Source organism: Oncorhynchus kisutch, linkage group LG1, assembly GCF_002021735.2.
Source record: "Oncorhynchus kisutch isolate 150728-3 linkage group LG1, Okis_V2, whole genome shotgun sequence".
In the NCBI taxonomy this organism is placed as follows: Eukaryota; Metazoa; Chordata; class Actinopteri; order Salmoniformes; family Salmonidae; genus Oncorhynchus; species Oncorhynchus kisutch.
In genome coordinates, this window is record NC_034174.2 from 55,685,001 (window position 1) to 55,704,344 (window position 19,344).

Genomic DNA, 19,344 nt, shown 5'->3' on the forward strand with positions numbered 1-19,344 from the left:
TCGACAGCCAAGCTGTCTTCAACAACGCATCCCGAGGGCGATTATACCCTGATGAAGACAGCTTGGCTGTCGAAACGTTGGTAATTACATTTTTGCATCTGAGCTCCTAGAGTGTGCGGCTCTCTTATTTTCAAGTTTTTTACTCCGCTAGCCAGCACCTCGTCTAAATAGGTGTGCGTTTATTTTTCTTCTAGAAGAAAAAACAAGGAAATAAACATGGGTTTTCTGTTTTTTTATTGTTGCTGCATCATCTTTCAAATGACCAAGAACAGCCAAACATACAAATAGGATGCTGTGGATGATTTTAATGAAGAACAAAAGATGGCACCAATAGCTGAGCAAAGTTTTAGACAGATAACTTAAAAAAATGAGTGAGTTACATGACATTGAGCATGAAGTCACCCAGGTGTCCCACACAAATGTAACCAAATGTACCCAAGTGGCAGAATTGGTACAGTGATACATTTTGAAGGAAATAACTATATACAAAATACATAAATGCTATTCTAACACACACCAAAAAAAATATAGATAAAAAATAACAAGGGTAACTATTTATTCGGTCTCGCTTTCTCTATCAATTTCCTCTATAATTTGGGTTAAATCTGTATACCTAGACTTTGTTTTAGCTTTTCCTGATTTATTCGCCATAATTTAAATATATAAACTTGCTGGAAATGCTATTGACTATGTACTGCTATGCGTAACACTTATGGCTCCGTCAAGAAGGATTTGGAATGGCGAATTAACCTCTTTTACGCCAGAGTTTATGACAAAGGCTGGTCTTCGAACGTATAACCATTACATATTGACGTTTACCTCAGCTCATTGGCTATCTTCCAAGCTAGATTTCAAGATGATCAGTGGTTATTGGGCCAAAATACAGTCAATCAATGATAGACGGGTCCTACCATTGGTGAGCAATGAGGTCATTGATTGGTGTTTTCAAATGGGTTTGTTTCGGTCAATACGTCCTGAGAAAAGAACCATCATGTATGGTTGTGTTAGTAACAACCATGACTGGATAAACGTTTGTTTAGTGTGTGTAATTACCACGATCGCTTCGTCCAAAGTTGAATGAGACGACAATCACGACGCAAGCGGTTTACAGATGTTTCGTGTTAGGCTATAAAAATGGATGTTATCAAACAAAACGAACATTCACTGTGTAGTTAGGACACTTGGCATTGCCACCAGAGTAAGATCTTCAAAGGTAAGCAATTTATTTTATTGTTATTTCTGACTTTCGTGACGCTAATGCTTGGTTGGAATATGCTAGTAATACTTGTGTGTGCGTGGAGCTTTCCTCAGAAAATTGCATGGTTTGCTTTCGCAGTAAAGCCTTTATAAAATCTGACACAAAGCGGCTGGATTAATAAGATGTTCATCTTTTAAATGATGTAAGATACATGTATTTACAATAATGTTTACTATAACAAATGGTGTATTTAGAATGTTAGCACTTTCACCAGATGTTGCCCTGGTGGGACGCTATCGTCTCACCTACCCTATAGAGGTTTTTAAGCAAGGATGTGGTCAAGTGAGTAGATGGAACTAACAACTTTGACATTATTTTTAATTGATCTGATTTTATATGGTTGCATAGAAAATGTTGTTCTCCCCTTTCCATTTCAGTTTTGTTTGTCGACTCTTTTTACTTCTTGCCATTTGGTGGGTGAATACAAGTATTGTTAGCTATGGCTAGGCACTACAGAGGGCAGTGCGTACGCCGTAGTACATCACTGGGGCTAAGCTTTCTGCCATCCAGGACCTCTACACCAGGCGGTGTCAGAGGAAGGCCCTAAAAATTGTCAAAGACCCCAGCCATGCCAGTCATAGACTGTTCTCTCTACTATCGCATGGCAAGCGGTACCGGAGTGCCGAGTCTAGGACAAAAAGGCTTCTCAACAGTTTTTATCCCCAAGCCATAAGACTCCTGAACAGGTAATCAAATGTCTATCCGGACTATTTGCATTGTGTACCCCCCAACCCCAAACCCAACCCCACTTTTCACGCTGCTGCTACTCTCTGTTTATCATATATGCATAGTCACTTTAACTATACATTCATGTAGATACTACCTCAATTGGGCCGACCAACCAGTGCTACCGCACATTGGCTAACCGGTCTATCTGCATTGTGTCCCACCCGCCACCCCCTCAATTGCGCTACTGCTACTCTCTGTTCATCATATATGCATAGTCACTTTAACCATACCCACATGTACATACTACCTCAATCAGCCTGACTAACCAGTGTCTGTATGTAGCCTAACTACTTTTATAGCCTCGCTACTATATATAGCCTTCCTTTTTACTGTTGTTTTATTTGTTTACCGAACTATTGTTCACCTAATACCTTTTTTTGCACTATTGGTTAGAGCCTGTAAGTAAGCATTTCACTGTAAGGTGTAACCTTTTGTATTCAGCGCACGTGACAAAAACTTTGATTTGATATTTTGGTATATGCTGGTTAAATAAGCTGAAGAAATGGGGTGCACGCTTTCATGTATATATTTTTTTACAAAGATGTGCTGCTTTCATGTATATATTTTTTTACTAAGGTGTGCTGTATATTTTCAAGTAGACAGCTAAATTGAGAAGGGGAGGGGGTTGGGACTAGGGTGAGCACTTGTAAGTGTCTCGTGGACTTTAATAGAGGGCTTTTCTCTTTAAGTAGAAAAACAAAGAGAGTGGTGGGGTGGTTGTTGCTGTTTTGTGTTTTGTATTGTGTCGTCAGGTTCATGGCGCGTGCAAGTGTTTTTGGCACGACAAATGTTGAGGCTGTAATATATGACAACATCGAAAATGAATGATTTTCAATAATTCTAATACTTAATATGCAAGTTTTGATAAATGTCTAAAACATATACAAAGTTAATTTCATGGAATATCAACTGTTCACAGAATCGTATTAAGTGGAAGGAATATTTTTGTTATCTCAAATCCCAACAGGCTGATATAGCTTTTATCCAAGAAACACATTCGGTTGATTCAGAGGCTGCTAAATTGAAAATGGATTGAGTTGGGCAGGTATTTCATAGCTCATTTTCAAGTTACAATTTTGTGTTGCAATTTTGGTACATAAAAAGTTTCATTTTGTCATGTTAAAGCAACATAAGGATGAGGAAGGACGAATGATTTGTGTTGAGGCTCTGGTAAATGGTAATACGGTTAATATGTGTAATATTTCTGCACCAAACAGGGAAGATCCTTGGTTTTTCCATAAGGTTAATATGGTCATGGGAGAAATAATTGATGGCAATACAATGGGAGACTTTAACCAGGTTCAACATGGTATCCTTGATAAAACTATGTATTCTAAACCTGTACCAGGGGACAGAGCAATGATACAACTATTAATGAGGGATTTGGGTCTGGTAGATATATGGAGACTTGCCAATCCTCATAGATCGTAAAATAGGGGTTATTGCTTTGACTGACCACGCAACAGTGGAATTATGTATAGCAGTTGAGGCTGATATGGCTAAGAAAATAATTAGATGGAGGATGAATACGTCCTTATTCCAAGATGAAACATTTCATCTTTCTCTCAATGAAGACCTCAAGTTTTGTTTTAAAACAAACATTGGTGCCACTGACAAATTGAGTACAGTATGGGAGGCCTCTAAAGCTTATGTTTGGGGGCAAAATAATAGCACACACCAGTAGAAAGATAAGGGAAGATAGAGAAAGAGTTGAAAAACCAGAGTCTCAAATTAAAGAGCTGGAAAAATAGTTATCCAAGAGAAATACTGTTGAGTCACTGTTGAAACAAGTCTGTGATCTGAAATTTCAATGACATGAAATATTTAACAAAAAGGCTGAATATGCAATGTTTCAGCTGAGGACAAACTTTGTGAAAAGTGGTGAAAAAACAGGTAAAATATTGGCTAGACAATTGAACCAAAACGATGCCAGTTTTGTAATACCAGCTATCAAAAATGGAAGTGGGGAGGTAATGACTGGTACAGTCAACAGTTAACAATTTGCTTTGTGACTTTTATTTGACTCTTTATAAGTCTGAAGCTTAGACCCAACTAAAATTAATGCCTTTTTTTTCAAAGATACAGCTTCCGGGGGTGTCCCCAGATCAAATAAAGGATTTGGATGCTCCTAAACTAGAATCTGAGATAACAGACCTCACAATGAAATCTGGAAATTCACCAGGATTAGACGGCTTCCCAGTTGAGTTTTATAAAAGGAATATTGACGTATTAGCTCCTATATTAACACAGGTGGATGCAGAAGCTCTGGAACTGGAACAGCTACCTGACACTTTTAACAAGGCACTAATTTAATTAATTCTCAAGAAGGATAGAGACCCCCACTGACCCTATCAGTTTAATTAGAGTTGATTGTAAGGTGCTCTCCAAAGTACTAGACATGGGGCTGGAGCAGGTTTTACCTCATATTACTCACACAGATCAGGTGGGATTTGTAAAAAGTAGAACCTCCACAGACAATCTTAGACGTTTGCTTCACCTCATGTGGCTGAGTCAAAAAGAGGATACTCAGGTAGCAGCCCTTTCCCTGGATGTGGAGAAGGCATTCGATAGGGTGGAGTGGGGCTTTTTGACATACAGGTGAAGTCGGAAATTGACATACATTTAGGTCGGAGTCATTAAAACTAGTTTTTCAACCACTCCACACATTTCTTGCTAACAAACTATAGTTTTGGCAAGTTGGTTAGGACATCTACTTTGTGCATGACAAAGTAATTTTTCCAACAATTGTTTACAGACATGTTATTTCACTTATTATTCACTGTATTACCACGCAGCCGTCATACCGCTCAGGAAGGAGACGGGTTCTGTCTCCTAGAGATGAACGTACGCTGGTGCGAAAAATGCATATCAATCCCAGAACAACAGCAAAGGACCTTGTAAAGATGCTGGAGGAAACAGGTACAAAAGTATCTACAGTGCCTTGCGAAAGTATTCGGCCCCCTTGAACTTTGCGACCTTTTTGCCACATTTCAGGCTTCAAACATAAAGATATAAAACTGTATTTTTGTGAAGAATCAACAACAAGTGGGACACAATCATGAAGTGGAACGACATTTATTGGATATTTCAAACTTTTTTAACAAATCAAAAACTGAAAAATTGGGCGTGCAAAATTATTATACTGAATATCATGCAAAGTAATATGATGCCACGACTACAAAAAACAAAGAATAATCTTGATAAATGGAGGTTGCTTAATCTTACTTTATGGGGTAAAATAAATACTGTTGAAATTGTTGTGTCCCCAACGTTTTATTATGTGTCCATGATGTTCCCTGTGACCAGTTCTCCCTTACTATTTAAGCAGTACAATCAAATGATTAAGGATTATCTTTGGGATGGGAAAAATCCCAGAATAAATGTGAACAGGTTGTATATTCCAAGGGATGAAGGATGACTAGCGTTACCCAATGTAGAACTGTACAACATATCATTTGAAGTAGCCAAATTGTCCAGACACTGGGACAATTATGATTTCCATTTGGGATGGACTCAGACAGACCTCTCAATCACAGTCCCGTTTAAGCCTATTGAGGCCTTATCACCCCCAAAAATTCAGAGACAGCTAACTGAAGAGGATAACCCAATCCTACGACATTCCTGAGAGGTATGGGTTAAGATTCAAAATATGTTTGGAATTTCACAGTTTAAACAAAAAGATTCCTCCATATTGCACAACCCATCGGTTTGCATAGGAAAACATTCATTTATCTGGGAGGTATGGCTTAGGCAAGGCCTGCATGCACTAGGGGATCTATATGAGAAAGGAGTGCTTATGTCCTATCAGGATCTGAAGGGAACATTTGCCAGATAAGGGAGATTTGTGGAAATACTTTACAACTAAGGAGCTGCATGGGGTCTCTTATGAGTATTAACCTCCAGAGAGATTAAAACGTATTAGAACAATATTTCATATTGTTAGGAATATCACACTCCGTTTCAGTGTTTTATAAAAGAGTCTCATATGCACAATATGGAAACTGTGATAATTGAATTTGATTTGGCAGAGGGATCTGAATTTTGACATTGAGGAAGATTTTTGTTTCCAATGTAGGGTGGTGTACCAGGGATACAAGGGGGACATTTACAAATTATAAGATTGTTCATAGATACTACTGTACCCCAGTTAGATTACTTAAAATCGGTTTATTGCAAAACAATTTATGCTGGAAATGCAAGGGTGAAGTAAGTACCTTTCTTCATGCTATATGGGAATGTCCCATGGTGCTCCCTTTTTGGAAGAAGGTTCTTAAAAAGCTTGAAGAATGGGTGGGACAGTCTATCCCAGAGTCCCCACAGGTGTGCTTATTAGGGGATATCTATTTTACCACCAGGTATTAGCAAAGAAGAGTTTGGTCTTGCCTGTGTGGGTTTTCTTACTGCGGCTAGACTCATACTACATAAATGGAAGAGTGCAGATAGTCCGAAATCAACAGATTGGCTGAAACTCATGGTGGAGACTGCATCTTATGAATCAAAGATAGCAAAATTACAGGAGAGGAAAGGGAAATTTAGCAAGATATGGGAACACTTATTGAATTATATAAGGGACATGCGGGTGAGAAGCTAGGGCATAAGTTAGAACAAATATATATGTAATGGGTGTTTGTTTGGCATTTAAAAAAATATATAGTCATTTATTTTTATTTGCTGGTAAATTTTTCAACCACTGATATATGGTTAAAAGGTGCTGTCTTGTTTACTGACTTGTTGAGTGTTATGTTTTTGTTGTTATTAGTGTCATGTTGATAAATTAATACAAAACTTTATTGACCAAAAAATTAATGATGTGGTTACCATTGTCCTCAGACATCTCACGCTCACAGTCCAGAAGGTGGGGGGCAGATATTAATTGAGCCGACTCACTCTCATACACAGATTCTTCATCAGAATTACAAAATATCATTACTCTATACTCAATGGCTATCAGTATCTGTCAACAATTAAGGTGCAAGGCAGTTAACCCACTGTTTTCCGGGTGCCAATGGCGTGGGTGTTGATTAAGGCAGCCCCCCACACCTCTCTGATTCAGAGGTTGGGTTGAATGCATTCCATTGTACAACTGACTAGGTATCCCCCATTCCATTTCCTTTCCCTGTATGTGATGTGATAATCTGTGAGATGATAACCTGTGTGCTTTGTGATTTGTCAAAAATGGTAAGTCATGTGGTCCGGTTCTTGTATACACTGTAACAAGCACATCGAAGATGTGTAATATCTGTCAAACATAGCTGCTATGTGGATTTAGCCGCTGTTAGCTTAGCTGACACGTATCTCTTTTCTAAACAATATTACATTTCTCTGATGTGCCAACCAGAGAAGTGGTGCATTGTAAACAAGTCTAACTTATGTTTTGTTTTCTGTCAACACATCCTGTAATTTAAACTGGTTTATGGAATGATTTGGCTGTGAATGTGTTCCGTGTAATGCTTGGATGATGAAGTTTATCATTTATCTTTTACAATAAAAGGTGAAATTGAGGAATAAAGTTGTGAAGTCCTTTATTTTCCATCAGTACAAAACATTGTTTAGTCGATGCTTTTCAGACAACAATAATATTTAGACGCGTTTGTTGCATCATATGTAGACACCCTGTTGCTTCTGTTCAAATCCCATATTCGCGATGGTCAAAATTTTTTGATTGAACGCGACAGAAGGCTAGATGATCATCTTGGGTCAGTTTAGCATTTTCGCTACTAATGATTAAGATTAGTATTGGGGAGGGGAAGCTGATTCTAGATCTGTCTAGCCATAAAAGGGCAACATAAATGCCTGACTACCTTGATGTTTGTGCAGGCCTACCATCTCCACCAGAGGGAGGTGTTTAGCCATGCTACGCCTCTCTCTGCCTCTCCCTCCACTGGAATGTAGCTAAAGCTAGCATCAGTGGCCTGATCCCTAGCTGTCACTCTCTCTGGCTCCTGTGGACACAATCCTGATTGTGCTCTCTGGGCACACCCACCGCGTGGGGATTAAAGATGAGGCTGTGAGGTGTATGCTGGGGCCTCACTCCACACTGAACTAACTTGACTGTGACGTGAACGAGCTGTGTTTGAGTGTGAGTGTGTGTTTGCGAGAGGGAGTAGGTGTGAGCCTACAGCCTATATGTTGCAGATTGTGTGTGGTGTGTTTTTCAGTAGTGTGTGTGTGTATATGAGTAGGTGTGTGTTTGTGTGTGTGTGTGCATCAGGTTGTGTGTATCTTTGAAAGTCTTTGTTTATGTGTCTGTGCATGTGTGTTTGTGTCTCTGTTGGCATGTCCGAGTATTTCGGTCTGCCGGGACCAGGGTCTTTGAAAGCAGAGTTGGCACGAGTCAGTGAGCACTTTAAGCCCTCTCTGATTCCCCCTGTGATCCTACCCAGCTAGCATATTTGGTTCCTTAGAAGTTGTGGGAACGTACATTTTTGTTTTTTAACGTTCTGAGAAATAATGTGTTTGTAAATAACATTCTCTGAACTTACTAACGTTTTCTTGTGTTTTTTTATGGAAAGTTTTCTTAAAGTACTCAGAACAATTTGAGAACATGACTTTAAATAGAACCATGAGGAAACCTGTAGGAAACGTTATGCTGAAGTACTGAAATTCCAATAGATTTTTTTTTTTGACAACATTCCCAATGTCAAACTAGTTGGAGAACATTACCAACATTTATATTAAATGTAACAATGTTTGAACTTTTAGGAAATGTTTGGTTAAAGTTAAAAAAAATGTCATTAAATGAGCTGAGCCCTCTCCTGCACCATTCCCAGAAAGTGGGAAGGTTGTATTCAAAATAACCATAGGACAACAACGCTCTCACCAAGTTCTAAGAAACATATGGTTCTCAGAACGTTATGTGCTAGCTGGGTATGGGCACCTGCAGAGTCAACACCTGGCCCCGGCCTGCCCCTCATCTATCTGCATGAAGGGCAGCAAAGGCCCTGTTGCCGGGGTACATTACCAGTGGTTACAGCGGCCCATGCCACAGCTGATTAACCTAGATCTAATTTTGCAGGACAAAGTTGAAATGAAAACCGAGGTTTCCAGCTGCTAGTTAATAAGCGGTATCCTGAGCGTTATGTGATACAGAGGTGATATGTGTAAAGCTGTGTAGCCTGCATAAGTGGACTAGTCAAGCAATTTACTGCAGTAGCTAGCAACAGTATGTCTGCTTCCCAAATGGCACCCTATTCCCTATATAGGATTATGCCCATTGGACTCTGGTCAAAAGTAGTGCATCATGAGAGATGATGTGTAGCTAAGAAGAGTGATATGTATTTTGATATCTATTTGATAACAATCTCTTGAGGCCCAATTCAGAGTAAAGTGCACACATCTCTTTTCTGTGGGGGGGGGGGTGAAGCTTTACCAGACAACCAGTAGCAGGGTGTTAAATGATTCCCAGTGCAGTGTAGTCTGTGCTGGTATTCCTCTGTGGCTCACCACACACACATTTTCCCAGTCAGGAGGTTAATCTCCATGTTCCATTGAGATCAATACTCTGATAACAAGCACCACTCTTCAAAGGCCTGATAAGGACTACAGGGAGCGCTGTAAGAGTGGTTTATATACCCACTGCTCTTAGCTCTGGCCCAGAAGCTCTCTCTGCTCTCTCATTCCCAGAGGTAGTTGATGCAAGACCAAAATAAACATGGCCGACCTGTAGCCAAGGCTGCTGGATTATACATGGGGTACATACTAAAATGGAAATTACATTTAACCATGTTTTAACCTTTAGGAATTTTTCTTTTAAAGTAATGTAATTACAAGCTCTCTATTAAGAGTTACCATGTGCTGAGAACAGTGTTTAATTTGAGCTGGATCCTGCTGGAACAGGATCTGGGACCTGTCCGTTTTGGACTGTTTCATTCTGGAACATAATTTGGCTGGATCCGGCACCTAATTATTGTAACTTTTTGCAATTTTCAAAAACAAAAGTACATTTTCAGCCTGGGCCTGATATTCTAAGAGTTGATTTGGGTTGGGCCGGCCCGGGCTTATTGTTTGCGCAACATTGTAACCTATGTTTGAGACCAAAGCGTGGCCATGGCTGTGTGAGAAGCTAGTCTGTATCACTCACAGAATTAGAATGAGATTCACTTTCTTTGATCTCTGTCCCTCTCTCTCTGATTGACATGAGTCCGCAACTCTCATCGCTCAAGCGTTGCACTTCATTATTTATTTCCTTATAGAAATCATAGCTGCCCGAATGCTTATGGTGGAGCTTCAGTACCCCTGATTCATTGAAATAAATTTGCCAAAGTTAGACCTACTGTTCAAAAAGAAATTAAATAATTCAGAATAGCCTACTACACCATGACAAAGCCTATAATTTAACCACAGAAGATCTTTAAAAAATAGCCTAGCTGTGGAGTGTAGCCCAATAACAAGGCATAGACTACAGTTGGGAACACAGGTCAAATCTGTCAGTGAACAAACAACATGCAATATTTCGCAATATTTCAAATACAATTGTGGAAAACACAGGTTGGAAGGCGAATGGCTCCTTCTGAAAAGAGAAGACCCCAATTTGTCTGCTGTAGGCTACTGAAATATTTCATCAACTTCCAAATATTGTTTTACAAAGTAAAACAAGAAAGAGAGAGGCTTTTAGAACGAGTGCATGGGCCATCACCAGCAAGTGAGCTACACATCATTGGGTGAGTCAGTGAAACTGGAAAGTATTTGTATGACTATAATTTCCTCCTCATATTGTAGCCTACATGTCTCCACACACCTAGGCTATTGATGGATTCAAGACAAGGTTCATTATTAGATTCTCAGTTAGTCAGTGTCAAAGTAGCCTGTCATTTTGATAATTTGTGCGGTATTAAGGTCCTTTCAAGATAACTGGGAACTCAGAAAAAACTAGGTCGATTCATGACTTCAGTTAACTTCAGGTCGGAAAGCTGGAGCTCTGGAAAGAGGCCCGAGTTCCCAACTTGGAATTCCGAGTTGACTGACAGTTCAAAACAAATTTTTCCAGGTGGAGCTATTTTTTTCTGAGTTCCCAGCTGTCTTGGATGCACTGAAGTTGGAGATGTCCCAGTTCCGAATTCCCAGTTGTTTCGAACGCGGCATAAAAAAATATTATGCCAAATGTTTTATTATGTAGAATTGCATGAAATGCAAGGCCAACATTTTCCCAGATCCTAGGCCACAAAAAATATTCTCCATGTATGCAACTTCTGTAAGTGCCTCTACTCTACTGCTCTATGCTACTACACAAATGAGATGATATGCATGCAATGCTTCTTTATAAAGGTGATTTTTGTTTTCATGCATTCTGGTACCTCAGAGCTCCCCAGGTCACTCCCCTTTCGAGCTCACTTTTTGTTCCGGCACCTCCCGATTTACAAATGAAGCACTGGCTGAGAATGTTCCTAAACCAAGCAACTATCATGCACCATTCCCAGAAAGTTGTGGGAAGGTTGTATGCAAACATAACCATAGGTCAACCACACTCTCACCAAACTCTAAGAAACATATGGTTCTTAGAACGTTATGTGCTAGCTGGGTAGTATTCACTATTCAGACGAATGAGAGAAGAACCCAAACATGACTCACCCAAAGTCTGTCCTGCCAGCAATCGTCCGTTTTCCCCAATAACAGCACCACTGGCATGCCTCTCGCTGGCGTACTGGACAAAGGCGTAGCCCTTGTGCACAGAGCAGCCCAGCATGCGGCCATATTTCGAGAAAATGGTCTCCACATCCATCTTCTTCACCACCGCTGTGTTGAGGTTACCGATGAACACGCGTGAGTTGATGGACTTGGGGTCGTTCTTGTTCGTGACGTTGCTGGTCTGAACCTTCAGAGACATCTTGGTTAGGAACCTCAAAATATCTGCGGTGAGGGGGGAAAAGGATGATAAACAAAAATTGTAAGTTCCTTTTCTTTGTCAGTTTCTTTGTCATAAGTTGCTCTTCAACTTTTTTTGTTTTGTTTTGGAATTATACTGTACGTCCCCTGGTGGATGTTTTGCTGTGGTAGATATTCTACTTGCTGCGAGGACAAAACTGCATTGGTTTAATTTTATTTATTTAACCTTTATTTAACTAGGCAAGTCAGTTAAGAACAAATTCTTATTTTCAATGACGGCCTAGGAACGGTGGGTTAACTGCCTGTTCAGGGGCAGAACGACAGATTTGTACCTTGTCAGCTCGGGGGTTTGAACTTGCAACCTTCCGGTTACTAGTCCAACGCTCTAACCACTAGGCTACCCTGCCGCCCCAATGAGGTGCTGTGAGTTAATAGAGAAATACTAGACAAGATATGCAGAATTCCTTTCAACAATCGATAATGATGGACAAAAGAAAACCAAATAACATCAAGGTTGCCATCACTTAACAGACTTCTGTCACTTCCCATTGCAACTAAATGCATGCTCTTCAAACGATCGCTGCCCGCCCGCCCTGCATCAGTACTCTGGATGGTTCTGATTTAGAATATGTGGACAACTACAAATACCTAGGTGTCTGGTTAGACTGTAAACTCTCCTTCCAGGCTCACATTAAGCATCTCCAATCCAAAACGAAATCTAGAATTGGCTTCCTGTTTCGCAACAAAGCATCCTTCACTCATGCTGCCAAACATACCCTCGTAAAACTGACTATCCTGCCAATCCTTTACTTCGGCGATGTCATTTACAAAATAGCCTCCAACACTACTCAGCAAACTGGATGCAGTCTACCACAGTGCCATCCGTTTCGTCACCAAAGCCCCATATACTACCCACCACTGCGACATGTATGCTCTCGTTGGCTGGCCCTCGCTTCATATTCGTCACCAAACCCACTGGCTCCAGGTCATCTATAAGTCTTTGCTAGGGAAAGCCCCACCTTATCTCAGCTCACTGGTCACCATAGCAGCACCCAGCCGTAGCACACTCTCCAACAGTTATGTTTCACTGGTCATCCTCAAAGCCAATTCCTCCTTTGGCCGCCTTTCCTTACAATTCTCTGCTGCCAATGACTGGTACGAATTGCAAAATTTACTTAAGCTGGAGACCCATATCTCCCTCACTAACTTTAAGCTCCAGCTGTCAGAGCATCTCACAGATCACTGCACCTGTACACAGCCCATCTGTAAATAGCTCATCCAACTACCTCATCCCCATAATGTTTTTGTTTTTTTGCTTTTTGCTTTCTTTGTAATTATTTTGCCACTATGGCCTATTTATTGCCGTACCTCCCTTATCTTACCTCATTTGCACACACTCTATATAGACTTTTTTTCTCTATTGTGTTATTGACTGTATGTCTGTTTATTCCATGTGTAACTCTGTGTTGTTGTTTGTGTCGCACTGCTTTGCTTTATCTTGGCCAGGGCGCAGTTGTAAATGAGAACATGTTCTCAACTAGCCTACCTGGTTAAATAAAGGTGAAATAAAACATGTCCAAAAAATAATTGGGCACACACTGTTTGAATCAATGTTGTTTCCACGTCATTTCAATGAAATTATGTTGAACCAACGTGTGTAATAGATATTAAATTGGCATCTGTGCACAAGTGGGTTTGCAGACACAGTTATTTGAAAACTAAGTTCCAAGAGTCACCCAGTACTGTCAGTTTTACTGTTACTTTAGGTAAGGTGCAAATTATGGGGGAGCCAGGGGGGACTCAGATCCCTGAATGAGACATTAACTCCCCTAAATACAACAAAGTCTAACTTTTGGGGGGTCTCTAAATAATGCTAATTTAACCATTCTCCTATTTGTTTTAGATGTAGTGGTAAATATGTTTTACCGTGGTAAATATGAAAATAAAAGCTTCCAAATGAAACTAACACCCCCACCTCTCCATCATGGTTTAAACCATTTATTTCTATGTGGTGGCTCTGTCCACTAAGTAGTGCTGAATTTCGGCTTCAACTGAGCTACTTTAAGCATAGATTTTCCTTTGTACTTCCTTATTTTCGCCATTTGTTTTCCATGCTGCCTTAATTCCAATACATTAGATGTATCTGTTCATTTATCATCGTTTGCTTTTGTCAGTCAGCTGTTTGTTGGTGCACGCGAATAGGCTACTGGTGTTTTCTGTGCCATCCGTGGCCAGAAGTAGTAGACCGTTTATTTAGCTTTATTATTTTGTATCAATATTTGTTTTCTTTCCTGGATCAGGTGATGATGGTCAACAATATCACGAGACAACTAGCCTACAGTTAGACACCAATGTGCATCCAATCCATCCAACAAGTAGGCTATATTTTAATGACGGTACGGTGCATTCAGGAAAGTATTCAGACCCCTTTCCTTTTTCCAAATGTTGGTACAGTGCCTTGCCAAAGTATTCGGCCCCCTTGAACTTTGCGACCTTTTGCCACATTTCAGGCTTCAAACATAAAGATATAAAACTGTATTTTTTTGTGAAGAATCAACAACAAGTGGGACACAATCATGAAGTGGAATTTGGACATTTATTGGATATTTCAAACTTTTTTAACAAATCAAAAACTGAAAAATTGGGCGTGCAAAATTATTCAGCCCCTTTACTTTCAGTGCAGCAAACTCTCTCCAGAAGTTCAGTGAGGATCTCTGAATGATCCAATGTTGACCTAAATGACTAATGATGATAAATACAATCCACCTGTGTGTAATCAAGTCTCCGTATAAATGCACCTGCACTGTGATAGTCTCAGAGGTCCGTTAAAAGCGCAGAGAGCATCATGAAGCACAAGGAACACACCAGGCAGGTCCGAGATACTGTTGGGAAGAAGTTTAAAGCCGGATTTGGATACAAAAAGATTTCCCAAGCTTTAAACATCCCAAGGAGCACTGTGCAAGCGATAATATTGAAATGTCAGACCACTGCAAATCTACCAAGACCTGGCCGTCCCTCTAAACTTTCAGCTCATACAAGGAGAAGACTGATCAGAGATGCAGCCAAGAGGCCCATGATCACTCTGGATGAACTGCAGAGATCTACAGCTGAGGTGGGAGACTCTGTCCATAGGACAACAATCAGTCGTATATTGCACAAATCTGGCCTTTATGGAAGAGTGGCAAGAAGAAAGCCATTTCTTAAAGATATCCATAAAAAGTGTTGTTTAAAGTTTGCCACAAGCCACCTGGGAGACACACCAAACATGTGGAAGAAGGTGCTCTGGTCAGATGAAACCAAAATGGAACCTTTTGGCAACAATGCAAAACGTTATGTTTGGCGTAAAAGCAACACAGCTCATCACCCTGAACACAACATCCCCACTGTCAAACATGGTGGTGGCAGCATCATGGTTTGGGCCCGCTTTTCTTCAGCAGGGACAGGGAAGATGGTTAAAATTGATGGGAAGATGGATGGAGCCAAATACAGGACCATTCTGGAAGAAAACCTGATGGAGTCTGCAAAAGACCTGAGACTGGGACGGAGATTTGTCTTCCAACAAGACAATGATCCAAAACATAAATCAAAATCTACAATGGAATGGTTCAAAAATAAACATATCCAGGTGTTAGAATGGTCAAGTCAAAGTCCAGACCTGAATCCAATCGAGAATCTGTGGAAAGAACTGAAAACTGCTGTTCACAAATGCTCTCCATCCAACCTCACTGAGCTCGAGCTGTTTTGCAAGGAGGAATGGGAAAAAAATTCAGTCTCTCGATGTGCAAAACTGATAGAGACATACCCCAAGCAACTTACAGCTGTAATCGCAGCATAAGGTGGCGCTACAAAGTATTAACTTAAGGGGGCTGAATAATTTTGCATGCACAATCTTTCAGTTTTTGATTTGTTAAAAAAGTTTGAAATATCCAATAAATGTCGTTCCACTTCATGATTGTGTCCCACTTGTTGTTGATTCTTCACAAAAAAATACAGTTTTATATCTTTATGTTTGAAGCCTGAAATGTGGCAAAAGGTCGCAAAGTTCAAGGGGGCCGAATACTTTCGCAAGGCACTGTACGTTATAGCCTTATTTAATAGTTTTTTTTAAATAAGTATCATTCTACACACAATACTCCATAATGACAAAGTGAAAACAGGTTATTAGAAATACCTTATTTACATAAGTATTCAGACTCTTTGCTATGAGACTCAAAATTGAGCTCAGGTGCATCCTGTTTCCATTGATTATCCTTGATGTTTCTACAACTTGATTGGAGTCCGCCTGTGGTAAATTCATTTGATTGGACATGATTTCTAAAAGGCACACACCTGTCTATATAAGGTCCCACAGTTGAGAGTGCATGTCAGAGAAAAACCAAGCCATGAGGTTGAAGAAATTATCTGTAGAGCTCGGAGACAGGATTGTGTCGAGGCACAGATCTGGGGAAGGGTACCAAAACATGACTAGAGCACTGAAGGTCCCCAAGGACACAGTGGCCCCCATCATTCTTAAATTGAAGAAGTTTGGAACCACTACGACTCTTCCTAGAGCTGGCCGCCTGGCCAAACTGATCAATCTGAGGAGAAGATCCTTGGTCAGGGAGGTGACCAAGGATCCGATGGTCACTCTGACAGAGCTCCAGAGTTCCTCTGTGGAGATGGGAGAACCTTCCAGAAGGACAACCATCTCTGCAGCACTCCACCAATCAGGCCTTTATGGTAGGTTTACCTTCCAACAGCACAACGGCCATAAGCACACAGCCAATACAACCCAGGAGTGGCTTGGGGACAAGTCTCTGAATGTCCTTGAGTGGGCCAGCCAGATTGAACATCTCTGGAGAGAACTGAAAATAGCTGTGCAGCGACGATCCCCATCCAACCTAACAGAGCTTGAAAAGATTTGCGGAGAACAATGGGAGAAACTCCCCAAATACAGGTGTGCCAACTTCTAGTGACATACCCAAGAAGACTCAAGGCTGTAATCGCTGCCAACGGTGCTTCAACAAAGTACTGAGTAAAGGGTCTGAATACTTATGTAAATGTGATATTTCAGGTTAGGGTTTTTTATACATTTACAAACATTTCTACAAACCAGTTTTTTCTTTGTCATTATGGGGTATTGTGTGTCAATTTATAAGGGATGAAAAATAATGTAATCAATTTTAGAACAAGGCTGTAAGGTAACAAAATGTGGAAAAAGTCAAGTGGTCCGAATGCACTGTAGATGACTATTTCAGCTAGAAGAGGTTAACGCTCAGTTAGAAGCATTTCATTTTGGCTTACATAGGCTTACATTGTTTTGGATTGCCCATAAAAACTGTTTTCACGGTGAAAAGTAATTACTTTTACGTAGGGATAGTTACAGTGTCACGACTTCTACCGAAGTTCAAATCCTCTCCTTGTTCGGGCGGTGCTCGGCGGTCGACGTCACCAGTCTTCTAGCCATCATTGATCCATTTTTCATTTTCCATTGGTTTTGTCTTGTCTTCCTACACACCTGGTTTCAATCCCATTCATTACCTGTTGTGTATTTAACCCTCTGTTTCCCCTCATGTCTTTGTCAGAGATTGTTTGTTATTCAGTGTTGTGTTGTTTTTGTATTGGTGCACGACGGGTCCTCGAACCCTCTTTGTTTATTGTTACATTAGGTGTTTGGAGTATGTTTCTTTTATTGTTATTAAATAACTCCATTACACTCAGTTTGATTCTCTGCCACCTATACACACGACTCTGACATACAGTGCATTTTCCAAGATCTCCAAGATCCATGATTCGTACAGGGTTTAGTTCGATGTTGTAATTAATGACAAAGAACACTGTCATAAATGTCATCAATGTAATGAAGGAAAGGTATTGTTTTATGTCACACAATCTGTGAAGACTCCAAGCATTAACTCATGAATTATAGACAACTCATGAACCAATGTGTAAAACATGTTTTGATTCAACTCATGTATTATATTGAACGTAGGCTACCTGTTGTGCATGTGTTCATGTGTGTAAAATTGCCTCGGTTGAGAGGGTAGGCTACCGGTGGTGTAGGCCTAGTGGAGGGTAAACACAAGTAAATGCTGTTTAACCAGCTTTTTCAGAAAAATGCATTGAAAGTATAGGGAGCATTACCTTTTCTTTTTTTTTTACCGCGCCCAGGAATCAGTTCACCAACCATTTTTACCACAATATCACTGGCTACCGGTAGGCCTTTTTGAAGTTCATGGTAATACACATTGTAGCCTAGTCTAATAAGTTTATTATCTTGTCACACCGTGATCTGGTTCACCTGTCCTTGTGATAGTCCTCCTGGTTTCGACCGTTGCCTGTCCTGACTCTGAACCCGCCTGCCTGACCACTCCTGTTCTGACTACCAGCCGGCCTATCCCCTTGTACTGTTCTGGACTCAAATCTGGTTTCTGATCCATGCCTGGCCTGACCTCGAGACTTCCTATCACCTGGTACTGTTTGGACTCTGACCTGGTTTATGAACTCTTGCCTGTCCCCGACCTGCCTTTGCCTACTTCCTTTGTTATAATAAATATCGGAGCTCAACCATCTGCTCCTGTGCCTGCATTTGGGTCTCACCTTGTGCCCTTATACATGTGACCATCCTATTTTAACTAGGACAGTTTCAGCCACATTTCAGGTTTTCTGACTTTTCAGGCTGCAATTTTTTAAAACATTTGTCAGGAAGATGCATCAATTCATGTAGGCCTAATCAATGGCAATCGCTGAATGTCAGTGGGCACACTTTTTGGTGTTTTGTAAACAGAAGTCTATTTCCATTAATCAAATGGCGCGAGTATGCATGCCGTTTGGAAGCTGGAATTATTTTGGAGTGGATGAACATGCACAGGAAGCCTACTTTTTGAAGTGATTTGTTTGACAATCAGATGAAAAAATAATGAAATGTTGTGTGACACATTAAAAGGTCATTCATTTTTACCGTTTAAATACCGTCTTTACTAATAGGCCCATCATTTTTTTTTATATAGAGACCCCCCCATGTCGTGGTGTAATTCGCACTCTGACTATAGGCGTTGCATTTTGAGAGATTCAGAATTCTACAGTATGTAAATTGAGTGTGTAAAAGAACAAAAAAGGACTTTAAAGACAAGAGTTGAAAGGACTAAAGTTGATTCTATTGAACAGAACAGTGTGAAGCTGCTCCCCGGCCTCCTGTGTGTCTGTGTGGAGAGCTCTGGGAGGCAATGTCTGTTACGTTACGGCCTTATTCTAAAATTGATAAAATCTTTTTTTTACTTGTCAATCTACACACAATACCACATAATGACAAAGCAAAAATCGATAGCCAAATATTACATTTCTTCAGACCCTTTACTTTTTAAATGTTTTTTTATTTAACCTTTATTTAACTAGACAAGTCAGTTAAGAACTAATTCTTATTTTACAATGATGGCCGACCCCGGCCAAACCCTCCCCTTACCCGGACGACGCTGGGCCAATTGTGCGACACCTATGGCCGTCATCTAATCAATTTACTCAGTACTTTGTTGTAGCACCTTTTGCAGCAATTACAG

General features: G+C 40.4%; 1 protein-coding gene across 2 annotated transcripts in view; it reads right to left on the reverse strand.

Moving 5' to 3' along the window:
- Positions 1–11,830, reverse strand: part of raly (RALY heterogeneous nuclear ribonucleoprotein) — a 73,523-nt gene extending 61,693 nt beyond the window's left edge. For both annotated transcript variants that reach the window (XM_031827271.1, XM_031827269.1), the window contains exon 1: positions 11,555–11,830. In XM_031827271.1, the coding sequence (XP_031683131.1) occupies positions 11,555–11,810 (256 nt within the window). In that variant the 5' untranslated portion in view covers positions 11,811–11,830. The remainder of the gene's footprint in view (positions 1–11,554) is intronic.
- Between the last annotated feature and the right edge of the window lie 7,514 nt (positions 11,831–19,344).